Source organism: Carassius auratus, unplaced genomic scaffold (assembly GCF_003368295.1).
Source record: "Carassius auratus strain Wakin unplaced genomic scaffold, ASM336829v1 scaf_tig00020493, whole genome shotgun sequence".
Classification (NCBI taxonomy): domain Eukaryota; kingdom Metazoa; phylum Chordata; class Actinopteri; order Cypriniformes; family Cyprinidae; genus Carassius; species Carassius auratus.
In genome coordinates, this window is record NW_020525031.1 from 926,550 (window position 1) to 953,546 (window position 26,997).

General features: G+C 36.2%; 1 protein-coding gene across 2 annotated transcripts in view; it reads left to right on the forward strand.

Moving 5' to 3' along the window:
* Positions 1 to 21,316, forward strand: part of LOC113076416 (copine-5-like) — a 43,872-nt gene extending 22,556 nt beyond the window's left edge. For both annotated transcript variants that reach the window (XM_026249065.1, XM_026249066.1), the window contains 7 exons: positions 9,613 to 9,676; positions 13,897 to 14,000; positions 14,218 to 14,322; positions 18,414 to 18,455; positions 18,749 to 18,824; positions 20,092 to 20,145; positions 21,059 to 21,316. In XM_026249065.1, coding sequence (XP_026104850.1) covers positions 9,613 to 9,676; positions 13,897 to 14,000; positions 14,218 to 14,322; positions 18,414 to 18,455; positions 18,749 to 18,824; positions 20,092 to 20,145; positions 21,059 to 21,130 — 517 coding nt within the window. In that variant the 3' untranslated portion in view covers positions 21,131 to 21,316. The remainder of the gene's footprint in view (positions 1 to 9,612; positions 9,677 to 13,896; positions 14,001 to 14,217; positions 14,323 to 18,413; positions 18,456 to 18,748; positions 18,825 to 20,091; positions 20,146 to 21,058) is intronic.
* The last annotated feature ends 5,681 nt before the right edge of the window (positions 21,317 to 26,997 follow it).

The window sequence follows — 26,997 nt, forward strand, 5'->3', positions numbered from 1 at the left end:
GACACTTTGAATTTCAGCGATGTTAATTCATTATCTCCCCTTCACTTCACTTCAAAAGAACATTGCCAAGTTTTAGTTTCAATTAGAGTTGTCTAGTGTTCATATAGGGGATATAAAAGGGAAGTAACATAAGCCTTATTGAATACAGTACATTTGGCCCATCTGTGCCTTAAAAGCTGTGCCTTTAGTGATGCTGGTTTAATCAGATTGACCCCACTGTAAGGTGATTTATCTTATTAGTTATTTACAACTAGAGAGAGAGAGAGAGAGAGAGAGAGAGGGACAGAATTTTGGGCCAGTGAGTCTTATCTATGCCTCAGATTCAATACTCTGGTAGGACATCACAGCCAATTGTTTCTGACTGCAGGCTGTTTTAGCTTTTTTACTGAAGAAAAAAAGTCTTTCAGATTTAAATGGTGACTAGACAGAAAGCACAAGTAGCTGTGAGCTGTAGTGTGCAACATCAGACAGGGTGGAGGAATTAGACTGCAATCTTTTGCCCCTTATTGATGGAATTGATGTACCTAGTCCCCCAAAAAATCACCCCATGAAAAACAAACTGCAAAAATGTGTTGTGATGTTGCTCTGATACACTGAAAGTATATCTACCTATCTTACTATAACAGACTAATTTCATTCAGTTATACTTTCATATATTATTAAAGGTCATGTTTTTCATGTTTTTTTTTTTTTTTTTTTTTTGAAGCTTTGATTGTGTTTACAGCGTGCAATATAACGTGTTCATGTTTCGCATGTAAAAAAAACACAGGATTCGGATTCGGCCGAATACTGGGCTTTTTGACGGGGTTCGGTTTCGGACGAACCTTAGGTTTTTTTTTTCCACCGAACCGAACCCTAGGCTTGCACTACGCTGGTCGACGTCATTTAGATCATTTAGTCGGCGATCCTTTGAGTCCTCTTAGAAAGGATCCTCTTCAGTGGTGGAAGACAAACCAGCAGCGATTTCCACTGCTGGCAAAAATGGCAAAAATCTACTTCTGTGCCCAGAAAGACTTTTTCAGTCCCCTCCCCCTCCCCCCAAAAGGAAGGAAATACATCTCAGCTGTAGTCACCTTATCAGTGAGACTTTGCCTGAATTGTATCGTAAACTAAGAGTCACACCTCCAGCAAATCATCTGAGAAGACATTTCCTATACTGTTCACATGACAAGGGAGAACAAATTAGATTGAAAAAAACCCCCAATAAAAATAAGCTAAAATAAATAAAATAAAACAAAGCAAATAAAAGGGACTCATCATATCTGAAGTGTTATTAAATGTTTATACAGTTTTTTAGCCTGGGCATTCTCAACCTTTATGAGACAGTTTTGGAACAGCAAAAGTTCATTGTTTCTAGATAGACATAACTGATTAATTTTGTACGGGAGAAGAGATAAAAGCCCACCCACACTGACAATTGATTGGTTGATTTGCAGAAACAGGCCAATCAAGATGCTCTCTGTCTGACATGCGCTTCGCACACACGCACATCAGCACACATACGCAAGGTCTCTCGCTCCCTCTCCCTCTCTGCCGTGCGCGAGCTACACGGTTTGAAACACAGTGTCTGTTTCGCATGCGCGCTTTTGCTCGCTCGGTCTAGATTCCGGGAGATTTTAAGGGAGCCGCTTTCAATATGCGGGAGACTCCCGGAACCTCCGGGAGACTTGGGATGTCTGTGTTCAATTACATTCATTTCAGTTAAGTCACCAAACATATCCTGATTTTTTTAAAAGAAAAGAAAAACACTTTTCTTTGCATTGCTGCACTTTTATTGAAAGGTTTTGGTTGTTTTCTTGGGTAAGCATAAGATTGGTAATTCTCAAAAACGTTTTTCTCACTTGTCATCCTGGCATAATGTTGCCTATTCTTTTTTTTCTTTTTCTTTTTTTTTACAGTTAAAATAAAATAAAATGAAAAATACATTGCTGTGGATGTTGTTTACTTCATTAATGTGTTTTACTGTGTTAATGGAATAAGGATGCGAGTAGGATTCGGTATTCGGTTTCGGATTCGGCCGAATCTTAAACAGTGGATTCGGTATTCGGCCGAACCCTAAAAATATGGATTTGGTGCATCCCTATTCTGTATACTGCAGTTTTCACTGTCATAAAAACGGGCTGAAGACTTCCTTGTTCTATGAAGCCCCTCCATCAGAAATACGTAATGAGTTCTGATTGTGCCAGTTCTGAGTGTGCCATTCGACATCAGGTTAGCGCACGCTGCCATCCTTGAAATGCGATTGAGAAGCAAGTGGGCAGGATTTGTTTTGAAAACCTGGTAATCCTGATCTGAATGCATGTGCTGGAGATGTACTTCTAATCACAGAACGCCTTTACTGACGAGATGCGCATTTAAATCGCATTCGATTTTTTGCACAGCCATACCATCTAGTGAACAAAGCTGAACAGCATTGCACTTTGTGTAATAAGTTACAGAAACTGTTAAACGCACCAACTTAAATAATAAAATACATTTACCGGTTGTGGTCCATAAACAATGCCTTCTCCAGACAAAGAGGGAACTGCTCCGTCTTTCAAGAATAATCTTTGTGTGAATCCGGCATTAAACTGATTGAGATTGAGGAAGATCACACATGTGGATAGTTTTACATGTGGATTGTAATTTTCGGAAACCGAGTTAAAAATAAATTTGAACCATTAATCTCCAAGTACAGCGTCCCTGGGAAGGCCAAACAAAGGTGATTGGACTCTGAGATGAAAATAAAAGCGTTTCGACAACATGGCAACAAACGCACTCTTCAAACGCAATTCTTCCTCCTTCTCAATGCGAGCGCAACAAGACCACACCCCTTTTTTTGTGTATTCCTGTGGGCGGAGGTTAGTCAAAAAACTGTTTTAGTGATGTCATTACTGCAGGAACTAGAGTTGTTGGCAAAATTCTGTTAAATAAAATATCTCGCTTGACATTGAACTTTGAGCTTTTAGTAGATGCTTTTATTGAAGATGCATTTTTTTTCAAGGTAAACATTTTCTCAGTTCTTTCACTGACCTTGGCATTTCTATTGCCTTGCTCTATAGTCTGAGCTAACGTGAGGAATCATATATGGGAAAATATTTAAATATATGTCCCATCTAAGTAGTCATATTGAAAATGAAATCTAGTATTAATCCATCACCTTGGATGAATTAAATTGGAGTTTACACATTCAGCACAGGAAACCGTGATGATCTAAGACACTCCATATTATGCAAATACACAAACATTCACACTGAAGTATGGGACTTTTCAGTGCATTTTTTATAGTTCCCCATCACAAAATGAAATTTTAAGCCATTCTGCCACATTCAGAGGGCTCAGGACAGGAAATGCATTTTCCATTCCATCTAGAGCAGCACTCTAGACTAGGGTTGTTTATAAAGGCAACTGTTATAATACTGTACATATTGAGGGCTCAGCTGAGGTTTTAAAATGCAGATAGTCCATATAAAATACCTCCAGTACCATTATCAAATTTGACTTTAAGGACATTCCTCCTGTTGTCATTTTGACAGTATTTGATTTGTTCCTTTAGTGGTCAACACAAGGGCAAAACCAATGTCTCAGGAGGGCACAAAAGCACACTGCCATCTCAGTGACCTCTAGAAGGAGTGACTTTCCAACTCTGACTACTCTGACTTGCTTCACAGTGCCATATTGTTAAACAGACTCCATTATAGATGCCAGCATTATTATGGCAGCATAGCCACAAGGACAGAAGCAAACAGAATTATAGATATGAATGCTATCAATCACTATGCATGGTCAGGTACAGTAGCAATGGTAGAAAGAAGAAAATGCATCATCTACTACGACTCGCAAATTACTCATTGAAGAATATCTCATTCAAGGGTATCAAGATACCCAGAGTAAGCACAATTTCAGCTCTGTGACAAACATCCTCTTCTCTCCTGCTAAATGAATGGGCTACGCTTAGCAGAGGTAGACCCTGTGCTCCATCTTTATGTTGAATTGATTGCCATGAATATGAATAAAATTTAATTGTGCACATGGATGAATTCTCGCACAATAAACAATAATAGTCCATTTGAAGCTTGTTTAACTGCGATTAAGTAGCATTGGGTGCTGAAAATGAGTCTTCATTATGGTAAAGAAATGGTCGGTTAGCCTGGAGATTTCACATTATATTATGGATTATACAGCCATGTGCTAATCATATGCAGAGCTTCAATTTTCTGGTTTGGTTGAAGCCATTTTGCATGTGTTTCTCTGACTGCTAGAATATTCTATTTTGCTGTGTTTAGGCCATTAAAACCCTAAAATCTACAAGTGGTGGAGAATGGTGCACAAATCTTAATTCAAATCCAGGTGTATTTAAGGATTATGGATGCCTATCTAAGTATGAAAAGCAATTGGATTTAGGTTTTAACCTCATTCCAACCCCTTGCGGAGTTCTGGAGCTTTATGTAATGCAGCTTGACTTCGACTCGCTCGACGCAGTAAATCAGTGGTCCGTCATATTTCACCCTCTGCTCTGTTTGTCTTAGTTTCACATGAAATGAGTCTGGGTAAACTTATTCACTTAATCTCTTTGTTAGACAGATGAATGGAAATGTTCCTAACAGCCCAGTGGTCTGTGAATGCACAGCTTATCGCTCCCAAACAGGGCTGTTTATTTCAGGTACTCCTGTACCTGTACGCGCTCACATACTCAGAGACACATCAATAATTTAATCTACCTTTCTGTTTCAGTTTTCTCTCATTCTACTTTCTTTATCAGGTTCAATACATATTTTCTTATATATTTCGACCCTTTTGTGGAGCCCACGTGGGTCCCCAGACCCAAGTTTGAAAACCCCTGCCATAGAGGACATTAATTGGCCACTCATTATAAGGCCCGGGACAGTGTTCATGGTACCATAGTACGATGGGCCTGATTGTTCCTCTCCTTCTCTGAATCTGGTCCATTTCTTTTTTCCCCCTCTCAACTGTCAACCCGTTGTCTGCTTAAATACCAAAATAATTCTTCATCCTAATGATGAAATGTGCAAACATCTCCACATATCTCACTGCCTGCTGTGTCGAATAACAATGCTGACCGGCGTTAAATACTGTTATGCATCTTCCTCAGTCATGTGGGATGACATTTAACCATTTTTGATTACCCAGGAGGCTTTTGCCAAGTATACAGAATCATGGGACTGCACATTTAATTACAATGAAGTTTATTATATTCTTTTATACAGTATACAATGTTCCTTGACACATTAAAGGACGAATTGAAGAGAAATCTCTTTTTACTGTAAACCTTGGATTCTTTGTCAACACTTTGATGAATATCTTCTGATATAGCATGTAGAATTACCTCAAAAGCCATAAGTAACAAACAATTTGTTAGGCTGACCTCCTCTTCTCACATGAATTGATCAAATCAGGCCAGCCCGTGTGGAATGGGATGCTGAACAGTGTAACCAAGTGAAATATTCTGCATAATACTAACTAACTCCCCAGCCAACTTTCTTTCATCTGTGATCAGTATGTAAAAATATTCCACCTGTTCCTTAAGGACAGGACTTGGTGCAGATACTTTGTTAAAGGACTGTTTGATCATAGCGAACAGGTTGGGCTGTGTGATGTTGACTTATAAGTCATCTGGTTTTGAATGGCAGATTTGGGACAGTATCATTGATCCTTTGAATCTCCATTGGCTCCAATTAAAGGTTAAAAAGTTGATATCAAGCTTTCGGCTATGTATAAAAAAAGTCTTGATCTCACTCCTCATGCTGCTGTGCATTCTAGATCATTGTTATTGCTTATGTCAACATTATGGAGCTTTCCCTTGGCAGGTGCAGTGCTGTAAATGCCAACAGAATCTGCCAATAGTCAAATCAGTTTGTGTCTAATGTATACTTAATTATTGCATACTAAAGTACCATACTAAAATAGAAATAAAAAAATTCTTTTTTTGTCTTGTGTTTAAATGTCAAAAAGTAGAGATGTCTTTTTACAATATAACTTGCTAATTCAATTTATATAGAGTAATAACTGTCAAAAGTTTGAGGTTAGTATTTTACTTTAAATTTAAATTTTAAAGGTCAATGGCACAGTCTCATGGTTGGTGAGGTGGTAACTCCATGGCTGCCTGTACATGGCTACCAATACACAGTTCTGAAAATAGGATTCATTACATTGCAGGATCTAACAAGTATTCCACTTCACACTGGGAGAGTGTTGGTTTAACCAAGGACATCCCAGGATGATTTCGGCAGTTGAACCTACCAGCCCCAGACATGAGGTTCATGATGCAAATATCCGATGCGAAGCATGATGGTATAAAAGCAGGATCTTGCCTATGCCCAGTCATTTTCCAGAGATGGTGGTTGTTGACAGGTTTTCCTTTTGAGGTTTAGTTGTCGGAGGAGATTGAGTGAGATGAAGCTCATGGAGGATCCTGAGTCGAGAAGGGCTTGTACTGAAACAGATCAGTGAGTAGAGATTACCAGCACGGTAGTGCATGACATTGTTGAAATCAACGTTGTAACTGAAGGGCATGGTGGCTGGACTGGGTAGACTTTATAGGGTGGTTGATTAGTGCAGGCAGGCGAGGAGAATCAGAGCCCTGGCGATTGTGAACAAGTTGGTGTTTTGTTTTTTTCCCCTTTTTTTATATTTCATTTAAACATGTTTATGATTTCATTTTTATTATTTTATGTATATATTATATATATATATATATATATATATATATATATATATATATATATATATATATATATATATATATGTATATACACATACAGTAAAGACCAAAAGTTTGGACACACCTTCTCATTCAAAGAGTTTTCTTTATTTTCATGACTATGAAAATTGTAGAGTCACACTGAAGGCATCAAACCTATTAATTAACACATGTGGAATTATATATGGAATTATATACATAACCAAAAAGTGTGGAAAAAATGAAAATATGTCATATTTTAGGTTCTTCAAAGTAGCCACCTTTTGCTTTGATTACTGCTTTGCACACTCTTGGCATTCTCTTGATGAGCTTCAAGTCACCTGAAATGGTCTTCCAACAGTCTTGAAGGAGTTCCCCTAGAGATGCTTAGCACTTGTTGGCCCTTTTGCCTTCTGTCTGCGGTCCAGCTCACACCTAAACCATCTCGATTGGGTTCAGGTCCGTTGACTGTGGAGGCCAGGTCATCTGGCGCAGCACCCCATCACTCTCCTTCTTGGTCAATATTATATATATATATATATATATATATATATATATATATATATATATATATATAATACACACACACAAACACACACATCTGCCAACGTGCACCTTAACTAGTTAATATTTTTTGGCTTGGGTTCAGGTTATGATATTGCTTCAATGGCAAAACTGTATGTAGTTAAAAAAAATTTAAATAGCTTTTTCAGTTCAAGCTAGATGAAAGGAGAATTAAACCCTGGTGAGTTTGCTTTAATAAGAATATCAGCATGCTGCGTTCAATGTCAGCTGAAGGCACCAAGGGGTTCAGGTGTTTGATCAGACGCTAATCAATTGGGAATGCAGCAGGGAGAGGCGTGAGCACTATTGATTTTGCTTTTGCTTTTCTGCAGAGCACAGCTAACACACAGTGTTAAAAGCCACTTTCCAAATAAACAAATGGCCACACCAGTGGGGTTTGTAATAGGAAACACTGCCTCATTTCAAACAGTTTCATCATTTTTATTCTCCTGCTGCCATGAAGGACTGAATGTACAACAACCTGTGAATGAATACGGTGATAAAAGACAGCTTTACTTGTGTTACAGTTGTCAGTTTGTTCATGTATTTGCAATGACAGTGCAACATGTTTTAATATTGCTGTCAGTTGTTAGCTTTCATCTTTTTGGTGTTTTGGAAGTCTGTCTCTGATAGCTCTAATCATGGCATATGACCCTAGAAAATGAGTTGAACTCCATCCGTTAACGCGTTTACTTGGTTCATATTCAAAAATTGGATCTAAGAATTGGTTTGGCTCAACATCTTGCCACTCTGTCAGTGATTCAAGAGTAATTTGTTCAGACACTTAAAAAGTCACTGGATAACTCATGAGAACAAACCACTCTTTTTTTTCTTAAGTAAAGAAGTAGTTTCTAAAACAGTAGGTTTCATCTTACAAGTCCTCTCTAATATGATGGAACAACATGAGCAGCAGCAAACACTGACCTTCCTAATCTACACTGTGGATGCAATTCAAAACAACTATGGTGATCCTGCACCTTCTGAAGGTTAACGGGAAAATGGTCTGAAATCCACTGTGTATCTGAATTATTCAATGTGTGTAATTTTTTACAGAAGTGTTTCCTAAAGGCAGAGAGGAAATCGGTCCCTTACTTATCCTGGGTCCAAAAGCTCATTTTACATCCTTTCAGTGACTCGAGTGGAACTGTTCTGCTTTTAATTGTCTCAACTCCAGATTGTGAATTTGTTTTCCACTTGCCCTTTGAACTCAAAGCTATTTAAAAAATAAATAATATGGATGCATGTAACTGATCAAAATGCACATAATAAGATTTCTATTTCAAATAAATGCTGTTCTTTTGAACTTTTTATTCATCAAGGAATTCTGAAAACATGTATCACAGTTTCCACAAGAATATTTAGCTGCATAACCATCTTCATCAAGAAATATTTCTTGAGCCCCAAAGCAGTTGAAGTGGAATAATTTCTGAAGGTTCACGCGTCACTGAAGACTGGATTATTGACTGCTGATAATTCATCTTTGCCATCACAGGGATAAATTACATTTTAAAATATATTCAAATTGAAAACAGTTTTTTTATTCTAAATATAGTTCACAATTTTACTGTTTTGCTTTCTGTTTGATCGAATAAAACAGCTTTGGTGAGCAATAAGAGACTTCTCTCAAAAACATTAAAAAAATATTTTAAAACAGTAATATGCTGAATGTGTGTACTGTCATGTGACATTGTTATATTGTGGTTTAAAGTAATTATTTTCAAAAGAAGTTACATCCTTTTACAGTATAAACATATTTTACAACTATTTAACATATTTTTTATAGTAATGCATACCATCAATGAGATATGCAAATATACTGAGAGTCATTTCTGCAACTGAGCATTTTAGTTAATTGTTTATTTGTTCATCTTGAGTTGGCAGTAACCCTGAAGATACACGAGAGGATGCATTTTCTTTGCACATAGAGGGGTTAGCATAAAATCTTCTGCTTGACTATGCAACAGTTTACATCTAAGTTTAGGATCTTTAGAATCAGCCAAATATTGAAGCTTTACAACATCCCGAACACATCCCGAGGCAGAGGTTTATTTTAACACTTGATGGTTGCTGTTTGTTGACAGTGCACAGGATGCATTCAGGGCAAAAACAATGATCTGAAGTGAAATATCCAGTTTTTGTCAGCACACAACATGACTATGATCTCCAGCTCCCCAGTATATCATCTTGGCTTTTAAAATGCTTCTGATACTGCTTTTCTTATATTCTGCTGCTGTTGCATGTAGCCTGTGCAGTTCTGAGAACTGTAATTACATGGGAATCAGGTCATTATCAGGAGGATTTTTTTTAACACTATTCCTGCCCTACTGTTCCCAATAACTCTAATTCACTGTATATGTTATTCTTTTCAGCGGCATCCCTGGGAAGAATTGTGGCACCATTATTCTCACTGCAGAGGAACTCGGAAACTGTCGAGTAAGTCAGCAGTTTTACTTTATCCTCCACAGAATAGTTTTACTCTGAAATAACTGTTTTCCCAAACCCCTTTCTCTTCGAAATGCTTGCAACTATTCAGCAGTGAAAACCTTTACTGAAATTATTCATTCTGATAAGAAAGCTGACTGTTATACTCTTGAAATCAGACCATTCACTGCCTGGCAGCCAAATGAATTATTCTTGAAAAAATTTACGGGAATGTGCCTATGTCTGAAATATAAGTTATCTCCACAGACAAAAGGGAAACAATTTCAAAAACCATTTGAAAACCAAAGCCATCTTTAAATACTGTTGGCTTAAATAAATTGTCTTCAAGGTTTTCAAGGAGGAACGAACACACAATGTAAAGTTGCAGCAAATGGTGTCACAACTTTTGATTATGTGGCCTCTCTGAACCAATTCATGGGTGATGACGTCTCCCCTTTGAAGTCCCCTTCTAAGGCCTGTGTGTTCATAAGATGTTTTGTTAGAGCTGCATTGATTGTCTGGTCCTAAGGATCTGTAGAGGATCATGCATCTGCTATCTAAGATTCTGCTCATGCATTTTGAATTTGTTTCTTGATTGTTGCTGGATACTGAAGGGTCTGAGATATTATCAGTGAATAGCACTAGATAGATATGATGAGAGGATTCTTATAAATGGGAGCGATGGCTCGGAAAAATTATAAGCAATAAAATACTAATTAAGAGGTATTTGACGATATCTGGTTCTGTAGACATTCATATGGATTGCTTAATATGTACGATATCAGACCGTAGTTTTTCCTGCAGGATAGTATTTTACTTTTACATACAAAACAATATAGAAATGTATGCAATTTTTTATATTTGTTATATTATTTTTCATAAAATATAATTTTTTTAATATATAAATATTTATTTAGACATTTAATGTTTTTGTGATGAGGGGGCGGGGCCGAGGGCTGTGGAGTGTCAACAGTGTTGGATAAGAGAGGACCAGACACCAGGCCTGGATTTTATTTTGTGTTTTGGTTCTGTTTGTGATCAACAGTCAGCGGTGAGGGGGTTTTGTGTTAATTTTGTTATTAAAGTTTTATTTGAATGTTTGCTGGTTCCTGCCTCCTTCCTCCCATGACTACGAACATTACAGTGTTACAGTTTTGATTTGAAATATCATTAAATGCCATGCATTAATAATGCTAAGCATTATAAAATGAATGCTCAGGGAGTAAAATCCTAAAATTTTCATTCATTCATTCAGGATCCAGTTTGGTAGATTTATTCAGTTTGTTCAGGGTAAAGGAGTTGAAAAAACTTCTTTTTAAAACCTTTTGTGGGATTCATTAAAATAACTCATTTGACTTACAGTATTTGTTTTGACTACAATCATTAGCCAGCAAAGTCAAAGATATTTCATCATATTCTCTTTAGACTGCTTGGCAAAATATAACCGTTCCATTTGTAGATTTGGTGGAGGAAGTCAGGAAAAACTGTTTCTATCTCCATCCCTCCCATCTCTTTATCATGTCTTCTCACTGGAATGTTCCAGTTTTGTCCCTTTGTTAAGTAAAGTTTACTCTGTCACTGGTGATAGTACTCATTAAATTGCTGAAATAGCAGTGCAGAGTAAATTACAGGTTTTCCGGGTTGTAAATGGCTATGTTGTGTTGAATACAGGTTCAGACACACACAAAGGACTGCTCATTTGAGCCATCTATTGCACACACTCACAGCCTCACTTAAGCTCATTTGAAATGCTCAAAAAGCTTTTCCCCTCTGTGTACATCTGCTTGTTCTATATATATTTCACATGGTAGATCAAAAGATTTTAGGATGCTATGAAAGGCTGGGTTTTGATCAGGTACATGCAAATATCAGCTATGAGGAAATGAACCATGTGGAGGAGAAATCTCTGCTTAATAGCAAGAATGAGGTTTTCAAATATCTTCAAAAGTCTGTCGATTTTCAAGACCTTACATAGATGAATCCCATTTAGAGACAAGATAAAACCTGCAAACCCAAAATAATGAGTGAAACGTTTCATCTTTGAAGTACAGTGTGGCCAAAGACAGGTGGCTTTAGCTGTGATGTGAAGCACTTTGACTGACAATCATTTATATGGCTAACTATGCTGTCATATAAGTTGTTTTTACTGTTGCTAAAGAAAGAATTGCAGTCCGCAAGAAGACATTCATGCTCAATTGCTCAATTCATGGAGGTTGGTTTAAAAACAAGCATAGGTTGACATTTCGCTTTTCTCTGCTCAAATAGTTTTCAGCTTGAATTGATCTTGCCAGTAAGGTCCTATTCATGGGATCATAATCGCTGTAAATGCTTGGTTTGAAGGGGGCTGTTAATCTTGTGCAAAGCCCTCACACACTCTGGTTTAGCTTTAGTCAAGAAACAATTCAAGCAATGTATAATAAAGGCGGTGCTCCCTCGGCCATCAAATATAAGGTGAATTGTCCCAGAGTGTGGAAATTCCCCTGGCCATTCCCCTGCATTTTCATCAGTAGAAATACCATTAAGAATAATGACTTTGTATCAGGTAGACCTCACACCATACCATTATGGCTAATGAGGGTTGTCTCTATTGTGTTGATAACATTCCTCTGGCCTGAGAAACCCCTAGCAAGCAGGTTTACGATTAAGTTAGTCATTACTGGAGTGTAATTTGCGGTGTCAACTACACATTGGACATCATGTGAATGAATCCTTTGGAAATGGTCCAGTTCTCCTTCAATCTTTTTCTCTCACTCACTCTTCCTCTCTCCTCATTGACTCCAGCCTACAATTTCATCATTCTCTGAATGGCACTCTCAGTGCAAGATAGTGTTTAGCAGCTAATTGGTTCAAATAGAATTGATGCTTGTTGATGCCAGACACAGATAAACCATTTGGGCCATAAAATAACTATTTAGGGGCCTCTAACAGGTTTTCTTTTTTTATCCCAAGAAATTGCAGGTCATAATAAAAATGATATTGGCATCTTGATTAATGTGTACTGTTGATTTTAGTATTATTTATATACAATTTTTTGTCACAATCACCAGCTGGAGTGCTCTTGATAGAATCCATCCCATACCTTTGCCACTTTATAGACTACATTTCCCATAACCCATTGCAAAGACTCATAATGGAGGAGATTGGAGGATACAAAAGAGGAGCGATGACAGTGAAGGACGAGAGAGGACCAGGCCTGGGCTTTATTTTGTGTTTTGGTTTTGTTTGTGCGCGGCAGTCGTCTGTGAGGGGCTGTCATGGGGTTTTGTGTTTATTTGGTTATTAAAGTTTTGATTTGAGTGTTCGCCGGATTCCCTCATCCTTCTTCCCGCAATTATAAAGTTTGTACAGCATTACAATATATATATATATATATATATATATATATATATATATATATATATATATATATATATATATATATATATATATATATATATATAATGTCAGATTTATTTTATATAATGAAAACAACTTTTCATATTTTTAGTTTTGGTTTAACAATAACACTGTTCATGTGTCAGTGACATGCATAATTATTAAAGATTCAGTGATGACCAAATGACATTCTATTCAATATTATATACAATACAACAATAATCATTGTACATATTTTTTGTCCATATTTTCATCACTGAAGATTATTTTAGATAACCCTAACTCATGATAAACATAAATCTGCATATAACTATGCCACTAAACAAAAACATTACATCATCTACCATTGAGCCATTGGAAAAAGACAGAAAATGATGTCCATCAGAATGAGAAAATTACAGTCCACGTAGGGGGATGTCAGTATTGACATTGTGTGAAATATTGTGATTAAAAAAAGGGCTGGCCATGTTTTTTGAGAGCTAAATATCGAGCCACATTCAGGGTCAGTGGAAATTGTGGGAGGATTTGTTCATTAGCATATTATTTATTTTAGAGTTGTTCAAAGTAGAGTAAAAACATTTTTTTAAACTTGTGAATGTAGTGTAGATGCAGGAGTCTGAAACATATGACTTAATAAAATGTGTCTACATACATGATGTGGCTGTGCCGTGTCTAGGGGTGAATTGTGCCTGAGGGTCCAGAGTCTAGTCATTCATCTAAGCTGCACAAGAAGAATCCTATCTGTCTCGGATTTCACTAGATTTAGCTGTTCTCCATGCTATTTCTATCTTTTAACTTCCATTTTCCTTTCCCTTTCCCCTTTGTTCTTTCTTTCGTTCTTTCTCTCAATCTCACAGGACTGTGCAACAATGCAGTTCTGTGCACATAAGCTGGATAAGAAAGACTTCTTTGGCCGCTCTGACCCGTTCATGGTGTTCTACAGAAGTAATGAGGATGGAACGTGAGTTAGCTGTCTTTCTCACTCTGATGTGCAGGCTGGAAAGTATGTCGTCTTTAGTAATGTCTGAGTGAAGAAAATTGGTTCTAGATAATACATTTCACTTAGTAATCTTAACTTAGTTAAGGTGTACAATAAGCAATATTCTGAATGTAAAAATATAATAATGCAATGCATACTGCTTTGTTTGATTTTAGCATCTTTGTTTTTTGTTTCTTAGGTTCACTATCTGCCATAAAACTGAGGTGGTAAAGAATACGCTGAACCCCGTCTGGCAGCCGTTCACCATTCCTGTCAGAGCACTGTGCAATGGAGATTATGACAGGTGCATTCACACACACACACACACAGACACACAGACATGCGGCATGTTAGTACTGTATGTACTGGTGATTGTGTGCCTGTCGCCAGTGTTTGCAGGTCACATTCACTAACAGTGCATGTGCGTAAAACCTGTGTGCAAATGCTTTCACATGGTAATTGATGTCAATATATTTTTCAAAATGTAGGACTGTTTTTTTTTTTTTAGATAAAAACATACACAAATCACAGAAACGTATATGTATTGTATTTTTGTAAGCTTTATTTTGACTTATGTTTTATTAAATATTAGTAACATTATATTATATTATATTATTTGTCATATAAATAAGAATATACTTACTTTTTTAGAGTAAAATTGTGTTAATGTTCGATGCAGTCGATCACGTGTAGTCTAGGACTATATAAAGGGGTTTAGTATACAGTATGTCATGTTTAGGCGTGTATTATGCTAATTAATCGGTAGGCACATACTCCCTTATTTAGAATAATTTTAGCGATGAGGATTTAACATTAGAATGAGGATAAGAGCACATTTGTGTGCATGCTGTGTTGTGAATCCTGCAGAATTTTGCAATGAGAGCGCTGTTGAGACCCTGTGTATGTGTGTGTTGAGAGGAATCGTGTCCCTGTGCTCTTTGATTCAGTCGCACATTGAGACCAGACTGCTGCTACTCATTGCATCAGCATTATTGGATCACAGACAGCCCTGTTCACGGTGCTGCACTGTTGTGATTTATGTGCTCCACAAGGACACATTATTTCTGCTTTGTACTTTCTGTGTTACAGATATTTGTGAGTTTGCACTGCACTGTTTCTTTGTTGGTCTCCATAGGCCTATGTACAATCCAGTTTGTGTCAATCAGTTTGTTGTGTTCGTGAATATTTGGTAGCCAAAACATTTGTGTGTGTGTGTGTGTGTGTGTTCATTTTCATGGCCCAGGTGAGGCTTGCAGACATGTTGGCAGCTGTGTGTCAGCTGAGAGCTGTCATAGCCAATCAGGACACAGGGAACAGAAGCACCTGCCACCCAGTCCCCTCCTGTCCTCCGATCCCGTGTGTGTGAGAGAGACCGTGAAAAAAAAGAGAAAAAAGGGAAACTCCAGCTGTTGTGGTGCTGTGCTAATTATTACCTGCTGCAAGGATGCCAGCAGAGAGGAGTATTTATATTGCAGTTGGGATAAAAAATATCTGTAATGAAAGTTTTATGTTTTACAGATCCTGATATATTGGATTGAAGTCAGAATAGGGTCAGTCTGTGTCAAATTTCAGGAACTAAAAATATGATATGTCATGGATGAATATGGCTGGTATGACTTTAGAAAGGTGGCATCCATCATTGTTATATTTACACAGAGATTTGTTGGTCTGTCAATGAAATCTATTGACTTTAGCAACCTTTGTTGCATTAAATGCCAATGGTGACAGTTCATTCAGTTTCCATGCCTCACTCAGTGAAGCCTAATTCAACAAGAATTGCTATAGTCAACAGATTTTACTAATATACCTGTCAATCTCTGTACAAATGAAATGATTCTGACACTTTCTAAAGTCATTTTCCCCTCTCTAATGTGACTCAAAATCTCAGTTGAAAAGTGTCATTTTGACCCCCTTCACAAAATAGTGCATTACTCAGAAAATATTTATCCATGGCATTTGTTTTTTTTTTTGACTTTCTTCCTCATTTATATATGTATTACACCAGGAAAAAAATAACCATGGATTGACTGAAAAAAAGCAAGTATTCAAGACTTTCAAGCAATAAATTGTCAGAGAGTATGATATTTTGTCATTGATTCATTTAAGAAACATCATATGTGAAAGATTGCTACTATAATGATAATCACTTTAGGTTGTGTTGATATGATCCAAAAGCTCAAGTTGAGTTTGTTTTTAGCAGCTGTGACCATCAGTGTGTATAATCTGGGTGTTTATCTTTTTCTTTTCACTGAGACAAATGTTTTTAGCATCAGGTTAGCAAAGAGGGTTGTGCCTCCTTCAGGGGTCTTAAACAAATGAGAGCACTTTTGGTTTGATTGACATGAGGGGAAGCCATAATTTGCCCATAGTGTCACAACTGATCTGCATCTGTGTGTGATCTTGGGGAGAGACAGGAACAGCACTTAACCCAGTCAATCAGCCACACTCCCGAGGGAAACAACTCAGACTTAACAGAGAAAATTACTGCAGGGCTTTCTGGTGTAGCACATCTGGGTGGTTGGGAGAAAGTTGTGGATGTTGTTTTCCAGAAGAATGTCATATAAAATTGTTATGTTTAGCACTGAAGTTTTTAGTGTATAAATGTGGGCAGAAATTCTAATCAGACTACACATTTTCCTATTTTTTCTGGTTTGAATTGTGAAGAATGTTTACTATATTTAAAATGTATTGTAAATATTTGTAACTTTTTACAATTATTTTTAATTATATGCTACTGTTCAAATTTTGGGGTTTGGGAAGATTTTTGAACGTTTTTGAATTAGGTGTCATATGCTAACCAAGGCTGCATTTATTTGATCAAAAACACAGTAAAACTATTTTTGTGAAATTTCACTACAATTTAAAATAACTGTTTTCTATTTGAATATATTTGAAATTGTAATTTACTCCTATGATGGCAAAGCTGAATTTTCAGCAGCCTTTAATACAGTCTAAGTCACATGATCCTTCAGAAATAATTCTAATATGCCAATTTGGGGTGCAAGAAAAATGTATTATAAATGTAAAAACAGTTATTATGCTTAATTTTTTTGAGGAAACTATTTTTTTTTTCAAGGATTCTTAAAAATTCAAAAGAACAGCATTTATTTGAAATATAAATATTTAAATTTAATGCATCCTTGCATAAAAGCATTCATTCCTAGAAAAAATTAACGGTAGTGTATATAATGTAATTTTAGAAAATATAGTTTATCTTCACTTGGAAAAATACACTCCAGTGTATTATTGTGGTTTCACTATATATTTTATAGTAAACATAAAATAAACTGCGCATGGTCACTTTACATGTCAGTCAGACTCTTGGCTAGAATACATTTCTTTGTGAACTGGATCTTTTGCTATTTCGTAAAATTTACAGGGAATCTGAATACTGATAGACAGGATGTGTGCCATATGATCTCTAATGAATCTACTACATCTGTTCTCTTACTCCAGAGATGAACCAGTCTGCTTTACCAACAGATGGAGAGTTTTCCCATGTACTCTATGGGATTACTTAGCAGGGGCTCTGTGTTTAGGTCCATTCTTTCATCCCAACTCAGATGATGGTTTTGTACCATTGAGATTTCATTAATACCTTTGCAGAGTAAACAAACAGAGAACTATTCTAATCAACCAACTGTACAAAATTATAATTATCATCCTGCGACCATGGATATTTCCTGATTACCAACACATTTCCACTTTTTGTAGTATAATCATATGAAAATTTTTTTTATTGTCCACATAATGAAAGTCAAAGGAATTAAAAATGTTTGTCAGTTGCATGCACACCAAAGCTGAAACATTCTTCAAAATAGCTTCTTTTGTGTTCTGCAGAAGAATAGCACAACATACATTAAACTAGTTATTAACCTGAAAAAAATTCCTGAATTGTGTGTAATCTTTACAGTTGCCAGTTTTTGTTTCATCAAATTCAAGCACATCCCTGCATTTGGTGATAACAAGTGTGTGACATGCTTCAGTGCCAAATGCCATTTAGAGCTATTACCCTCGAAAGCCATTTTTATTAACGAGGCTACAAATCTCAGCTGTCTGTGTAATTGATCGCGTTAACTTGCTTTGAACAGAATGACTTTCTAATTATTCAAAACTTCAGATGTAATCAAGGTGTAAATGAAACTCGTCTGTGTCCTGTTGGGTGACGCTCCACGGCTGCTCCGTGTCACAGCCCGGGAGTTCAGTCCCTGCCGACCGTTGTTTAATTCTGAGTGCACTGTCTGGATAATGGCTTATAATTTGTTGGTTTTAGCATGTAGATGAAGGCATATTTAAATCAGAAAGCATCCATCAGTTTTGCTGCCACTCTCTTTTTTGTGTATGAGATATTGTGTCTGAACCATGTTTCTAAATGCTCTGTTTTAAAATTTTCAGGTCAATTAAAGTGGAGGTGTACGACTGGGACAGAGATGGCAGGTAGAGAAACACGCATTGCTTTTTTTCCACACTGCACATTTTTGTAATATATTCTCCTATGTATGCATTTGGTACACCCTACAGAAAGGCACTTTATTTTTTCAAATCATAATTTTTCCTTCATAACGTAGCGACAAAATTTCCCTCTAACTTCCTGCAGTACTGTCAGCTCTGTTCTAAAATGCCTGGCAGTAACAAATACAGATCACTCCAGATTTCATATGGAAGTTCAAATCCATTTATCTTCATCATCACACACAGTAAGCCTCTCTTTGTCGTTCTCTGTGCTTCAGTCATGATTTTATCGGGGAGTTCACCACCAGCTTCAGAGAGCTCTCTCGTGGCCAGAGTCAGTTCAACGTGTACGAGGTGAGTTCACTGAAGCAGATACTGAGCCATTGATCATCAGAGGATCTCTTGTATTCGGATAAAAAGAGTGCTTCTAGATTCATGGATTTATGATGTCAGAAAAAGAAATTAGGTCGGTCAGTCTGTTTTGTCTAAAATAGGGGAGACTGCATTTAGTTTGAATATATCCTTGGTATTCAGAGTAGGTGTTCAATACGGATTATTTTTGTTGTTGTTTAAATTATTATAATTATCAAATGCATAAATTCTATAAAAAATATATATGTGTGTGTCTGAACTGCAACAACAACAACAACTATTATTATTATTAATTTTGTATAACGTTGTTATTTAAGTAGTAATAATACTGTAATAATACTGTCTCAATGCTGTGCCAACGAAACTGACAACCTGCCATGTTGGAGCAGGTTTAGTTAATAATCAACAAAATGTAGGAATATTTTGTCTAACTTGAGCTTTCACATACATTAAGGTGGATTTTCTTAATATATACTCAATGAGAATGAAATTCCAAACAATGAAAATTTCTCCATTTCAAGGCTCCCTCGTTCGTGCTTTGTGATTATCACACTTTGTCTGGCAGCAAGTACAGCAGCAGCAAATGAGTGTGAGAGATAGTTTTTTTAGTGTTTATGGAAGAGAGCAAGAAAAAAAGTTAAGGCAATGAGACAATAAAACAAGGTATGACAGGGTACAAAGCGTGTGTTTATGTGAGAAAGAAAGAGAGAGAGAGTTACAGAGAGCTACTCTATGTGGAGGTGATGAGTGTGTGTAAATGTGCTGTGTGTGTGTCTGTGTGTGTATTCACCCATTAGCTCAGTGGTGGGGTGAAGGGGTGTCGAGATGTTCAGTTCCAGTGGTGTGCTGAAAGGATCTGGGGTTTCCTGGGGATTGATTTGGACAAACACTAGAAGCTGCGGTGTCGGTTCAGTTAAACCCCAATCCATACAAATCGCATCATCTGTGTCCTGGTTTCCAAACCGTTAGCCAAAGTTGCATATGTAAGCGACCTGAACTGGATTTCTCAAAGCATCTGAACACTTAGATCAGTTGTGTCTTTGAAAGTAAGTGGAACAGAATTGACTAGCAGTCTGGAAATGATCCAGTAGCAGTGTTCTCAAATTATCTTCTTTTAGATTTAATGTAACGTGTCTAATGAGAACCATTTTCTCTCATTCTCTGTCTCTCACTCACACACACACACACACACACACACACTCCCACTCTTTGTGTAAATGATGTGTCATTTTAAAAATTTCTATTTAAGGTGGTGAATCCTAAAAAGAAGCTTAAAAAGAGAAGATACATCAACTCTGGCACAGTGAGTAGTGAATTTGCTCTCCAAAAATCCTGCACAAATCAGTACCTTTTGTCTACTTATAAATTAAGTTTACATTTCTTGTGACACTGTCAAATAGTTTTTCTTGCCTAAAACAAGAAAAAAAAATATTTGGAAAACAGTAAAAATAATTCAAGAGATGTTCTCTAAAAGCATGTTCTCCTTTTTCAGAAAAATGCTTTTCTCTCTTTAACAATAATGCTATATTAATATTACATCCATAGTATTATAGTATTTATTAGATATTTAATAAATAAATTAACTTTTATATTTTCATTTTAATCTGTATTTTAGTAATTATATGTTTTGTCATTTGTATTATTATTTTTTTTTTATTTCTATTCAGCTCAAATTTTTTTATTTAATTTTTGTAATTTTAATAAACCATTTTGTTTCTGTTAGTTGCCAGTTCTAACATTTCTAAGTATCTAGTTTTATATCTAACATTTTTTTTTCATTGTATTCACTGCTTTCTTACATGGATTAATTTTGTCCAGCTGTACTCCACAAGGTCTCTGAACGTCTGGATATTATTCAGATAAATTACTTGAGAATCTGAGATCCAAGTCCCCTGACTGAACAGTGTAGTGAAGTAATATTGGAGGTCCGGGTGGATAACAGTGATTGATGATCCACAAAGTCTCTCTGCATTGACTGCCATGAATTGGCTTTGAGATTGCAATCAAAACTCAGATGAATAGTCCGTCACCTGTCTTCCTCCCAACATGGAAAGATTCTGGTTCTCTAATGACAGTACTAATGAAAAAGACTGTGCGACCCTGACAGCTGAGAGAAGAGTCTTTGCATAATGCCCTGATGGATTGTTTCATGGCAGATGTGGTTTGTGCTCATATGCTGGTGTAAACCGTCTGTTCTTTGTTGCTCATTTACCCAGGTGACACTGCTTTCATTCTTGGTGGAAGCCGAACACACGTTTCTGGACTACATCAAAGCAGGGTACGGATAAAAATACACACAATCACCCTCATGTAAGCGTATGTACTGTATTTAGACTTTTCTGAATGCTTCTGAAATTGCCGCGTCACAACATGTAATTTTTGTAAACATTGTAAAGGTCAGAATCTTGCAGAAGCCATCAGGATTTTATCACCGTATTAATGGCGTCAAACAGCTTTGGAAAAGAGCTCCAGTAAACAAGACCTGAATAACCCCTTAAATGTTAAACTAGAACAACAAACACGACTATTGTAGTGGTTACTGTAATCAGCATTCAGGGGTTGCCAGGTCCTCTTCAGTTTGCACTGATGAAAGGCTGGCCTTCGGCACGGATGCCAGTATTGTGGAAAACATCTCGGAGTCTTCGACCTTATACTGTGGTCTGGTCCAGTGATATCTCTGGCATTAGGAAATATGACCCGTTGCCCCTCTGTGTCTGTTATCTCTGGCATAAAGACCGCATCCTAAACCTGAAAAATGTTGCACTGACAGGCAGTATCTGGAGGTAGGAAGGCATCAGGACTTTGTCAGTCAGGCTGTGCTGTTTAAGAGACTGAATGAGGGAATGATAAAGACTCCAGCTCTAGACTTGACTTTGGTGTTGTGGTCTGGGTGGCTAGTACAATTACTGTTTTACAGTTTTTGTATCTTACTCTAGTATTCAGTGTCACATGATCCTCCAGTCATTCGAATGTGCTGAATGTGCAAGAAACAAGTTGTGCTGCTTAATGTTTTGGCTGTTTAATTTCTTTCAGAAATGAAAATTGTGAATAGTACCGTTATGGCGTGTGGCTCAAACGGGATTGCAGCAAAAACAGGGACACACAAGAAAGCCAAATGCAAGATTTATTAACAAAATCAAACTATAACAAAAAGAAGAACAGTGTAGAATGTAACAGTCAGGAATTAGTGGTGACAAGTTAAATGAATGCATGGAGGTGTAATGTAGTGTAGCAATGTTGGATGTACAAAAGGAGGAGACCAAACTAAAAAACGTAAAAAAAAATAAAATAAATAAAAAACAGCCAGTATCCAGTCATCTTGCTTCTTTTAAGATTCCCAAATGGAAGTCAACAACATGTGTCCTCAGAAAACAATCTCGAGGAAAAAAACCCAAATAAGACATAGGTCATCACATACTATCTTTTAAGGGTGTTTAGATATATTTCCCAGAAAAAAAAAAAAAAAATATATATATATATATATATATATATGTGTGTGTGTGTGTACAGCCAAAGTGATATATTGTCTCTACACTTTTAGAAAAAAAGTTGCATTTTCAAAATGTATAATTTAGGTACCAATATGTATGCTTTATGGGTAAATAAGTTACAAAGGTGTACATTATTAAAAGGTACCACTCCAGTGACAGCTTTTGTACCTTTAATCCATGACCTTAGGGTTTAAAATAATTGTGGCAAAAGCCTAAAAATAAAAAAACAAAGAGGCAGAGTCATAAAGAAAGCGAGACTGAGTGTAAAAAGTCTGTTATATCACTATCCAAAGACGTGGCTGACCTTTCACACCGGAGTAATCTATATCGCTCTGACATCACCCAGTGTGCTACGTTCAGTTCACACCGAGTCAGATCACTCTGTCCACACTCAAACTGCTTTCTGTCAGGTTTCCACCTTTGTTATTTTTTTCTATCAGACTCTGACCTTTAATATTGATGCTCAAAGCAGACCTTTGTGTGGATTTCCCATTGCTACATTTTTCACTTAACTTACTTTCCTCTTTTCTTTTGATAAACAGGACTATATATAACCCTCTTCGTTCTTAAATCATCATATCCTGGTTCAGAGAGAGATGGATTCACTTTTTACTGTTGCGACTGAGTGAAATAATCATATCTTAAGAAAGAAGTGTTAATTATAGTGCAGGTCATAAAGGCAGCTCTCAGAGTTAATGTAAAATTTAAAACCTTTTCTGAGGACTTTATTAAATATTTAATTATGTTTTTGAATAGAAACGGTCTGAAGGAAGAATTTCTGACTTATTCACATTTACATTGAGCTCAGCTTTCATTGGTAGAAATATATTTGTCCAACAATAAATAAGGACTCATTAGACAATAGACACACAATGAGACAAATGTTGACTTAATACAGATTGAAATAAAATTCGAAATAATACAGATTTCAGTTAAGAGTGGTATAGCTTAGATAATTGTTGAGAAATAATTTATACTGAAATCTTTAAATTTAACTTTTTAATTTTGAGTTAAACTGAGCACAGTTTGTGATTTTGATGAGATCTCCTCTGAAACCCTAAAGGAGATACACAGGATTATGTGGAATACTTAGGAGTAAAACCTAAAAAATGGTTTCCATTGATCTCCATTATTTTCTATTTCATTGCCTTTTAGGTGAAATTAAGAGTTAAGATTAGATTTGTGAAACAGTAGTAAGAAACATAAGTACCTTTTTATGGAAATGTGATGCTTTTGTTCTTTCTTATTTTCTGAAGCTAATCTTAGTGAAGCACTTTTTTTGATAGGTGATTAGATCTTAAGAAGTCTCTTGAACTCTTCAGACTGCACTTCATCCTGGGCTAGAATGAGACATTGGGTAAATTGTCATTGAAGAATTCATAAGGGAAATCTAGCCTTAGAAAGACAGAAGACATTCATAACCAGACAGTAAGGAAATACAAAACTACTGCATTGCAGAGACGTGTGTGTTCCTGAATCAAGTTGCACATTAGTGCATTTATGAGATTTATGATATATGTATGTATATATTTCAAATACTGTACATTATTGTAGGTCCTCTATGCCCCGCCTCTCTTAAACGCGTCGTTTTCTACAAAGTCCCTCCTTCTGACAAGCGCAGTCTACTCTGATTGTCCAACTGACCCAGTGCATTGTGATTGGCCGATCACAGCAAGCACTTGTCGGAAATGTAACACCCCTTTCAATAACAACGAGCTTCATCTTTCAAAATAAATGTAAAGACAGTTAATAATGTCTTTAGTTTTACCTTCAGTTCAAGCCTGAAAGGGGAACAGATGAAGCTCGTATGTGTTTGCAGTACACAAGCCACGGAGGGATAAGACAGCTGACTCCACTGTAATGTGACCCTCTCTCTCTCTCACAGATGCACACACATACGCACACACACACACACACGTGCGCGCGCGACATGTAGAACTCCACATTTGAACATTAAATAGCGAATACTTAAACTAATAACAAAACATACTTATGAGCAGTCATTTATAGCCAGCCGAACGCAGGCCTACTGTATCAGTGCACTGGATCAGTGCATTCTCTTAAAGTGACAGTCTTTGTATTTATCAAACAGCAACAACAAAGAAATCACTCAATGCTCTTGATTGAAAAGCTTTTGTAACTTTAATAAAGAACAGTCTTAAATTTATACAGTCCAATATGCAATGCTGTTTTACATTTGGTTACTTTATTCAATTTCTCTATCTAAAAACTAATGCTAGACCTCCCTAAAAAAATGTAAAATCACTGTTTATTTTATTTGTATCTTTGCTCTGTTGTATTTATTTGCGCTGTTGCTTGTAGTTAGGTAGAATATAAATAAATATATACTGAAACCATGACTCTAAAACCGTAAAACAAACCGAACCATGCTAAAGTTGAACCGTTCCACCCCTAATATATAATGTCAGTGCTTTTTGAATTAATTGGATCAAAAGTGTTAATTTGTCATGAATATAAAATACATCTGTCTGCACTGTTGCTAATGTGACAGTCACAATGCCATCATTCTATATCATTCTATTCTAGCTGTTTTTTTCACTCCTGTAGATGTCATTCAGAATTCCACAATTAAGATAAATGTTCTTCATATAAAAGCTTCGGTCCAAAAACGTCCTAAAGTTTCTTGTCTCCACCTAAGCAGCTATTGAAGTTCCCAGTATAATGCAGATTAATGCACTATTCCCGACTTTGTGCCTGGGGATATTAGTGATAATCAAAAAAGAAAAAAGAAAAAAAAATATAGCTGCAAGCAGCGATGGCGGGCTCAAGCCACCAATGCCATCGCCACCCCGGTGGCATCAGGTAAACTGTGCCCAGCGGGCACATGCATTCACAATATCCCTCTGGCAGTGAGGTTTTAAAGGATATGGCAGTTAAAGGGTTAATCCGAATCATCAAGACTTTAAAATCACATTCACAGAACAATATATATAACTTTAGTGACACTTTACAATAATATTTCATTTCTAAACATTATGTTAACATGAACAATATTTATATAGCATTCATTCATGTCAGTTAATATTCCAAACTTAAACATTAAAACATTGTTTTATTGTGATTTTTTTCCAAGCACATTTTACCAATTCCAAACCATATCAATCTTAATAACTACCATTATTTTTTATTTAATCATTTATGAGTGCTATACAATAGTCCAGGAAAGCTGGAAGAGAAAAACTCCTTATATTCATGTGTGCAGAATCATTAGGCATGTTTTCTTTTACAGATGAAATGCGCTAAAAAAAGAGTTTTAACTCTGTAAAGCCTGTGAGAAATATCAAACACAAATGCAATACAGAAATTGATAAGTTAAGACTTGACCATTGTACAAAAAATGCTGACTGAGTCATGAGGTCAGAAAAGCAGAAGAAAAAAAACAGGTCAAGAAGAACTGACAAAAAGAATTGCAAAATAATTAGAAATTAATGTGAAGATTAATTTTTAGTCAATTCTGCAAGACAGACTTTCAGGAAAGGAGGTGGAATAAAAAAGAGCTCCTAAATCTTAATTCCGGATTCTGGAAGATATATTCTTTAAACCATTGGACAAGAGGAGGTGGTGCTGGTCCTTCACGAGTCACTCTAATCTGTTCATGAAGCCTATATATAAAGTCTTAATATATAGTATTTCACAATACTTCATGGTATTCTAATTAAATCATTTTTTTGAATCTTAGATATCTCAGAACCTGACACAGAGTAATTCTGGAGACTCCAGGAAAGTGGCAGTTCTGTAAAATGTTGGCGCTGGAGACTAAATGCTCCCTGATAGTTTCACACCTAATTCACTTACACACACACACACACACACACACACACACACACACACACACACACACACACATTACCCACAGTGACAGAGGGACAGAGTTACATCCGATGTTTGATAGTTTTTTAATTTTCTATCATCCATATAGCATTGTATAGTCATGAAACTATGCATATTTCCTCAGAATGACTTGTCTTCTATGTGTACATTTTTTTGAAGTGTTTAGAAGCTGCACTTTAAAAAAATAAAAAGACATTTACTGGTTACTTTTTTACTGTTATTTCAATAAATCACCACGACAAAACCATTCAAGCTATCCAAAATTCATTCGCACCTGTTCTGTAAGATAAATTCTTTAAACAGTGGTAAAAGAGGATGTGGGGCTGAACCTTCAAGAGTCACTCAAAACTTATCTGTCCATAAAGCCTATAAAGAATTATTTCTTAATATACAGTTCACAATACTTCAGCTTGTTATTCTAATTAAGTGAGGGTCATTTTATCAGTAAATACATAAAATTAATATTATTTTTCTTTGAAAGATTTCTATAAATGATTTAAATCATACTCGTTTCTACAATAATTATTTAAAAGTAATCATATAGCTCCATCTGGTGGCCATTATTGGTACTAAGAATTGCAAGCTTGATTTATAAGTTATGATAGTTTTAATTTTATGCTGGCTCTTGAAAATGATAAAGCTATGAAACTTACTGTGCTTCCTTCAAATGATGACTTCTACATATATAAAAAAATTATGAGGAGTTGAAATGAAAAATTTTAAAGATATCGTAAAATAACTATTGTATTTTTTTATGTTACTTTAATAAATCGCTTTAAACATCTTCAGTATATTAGCATCATGTTGAAAAA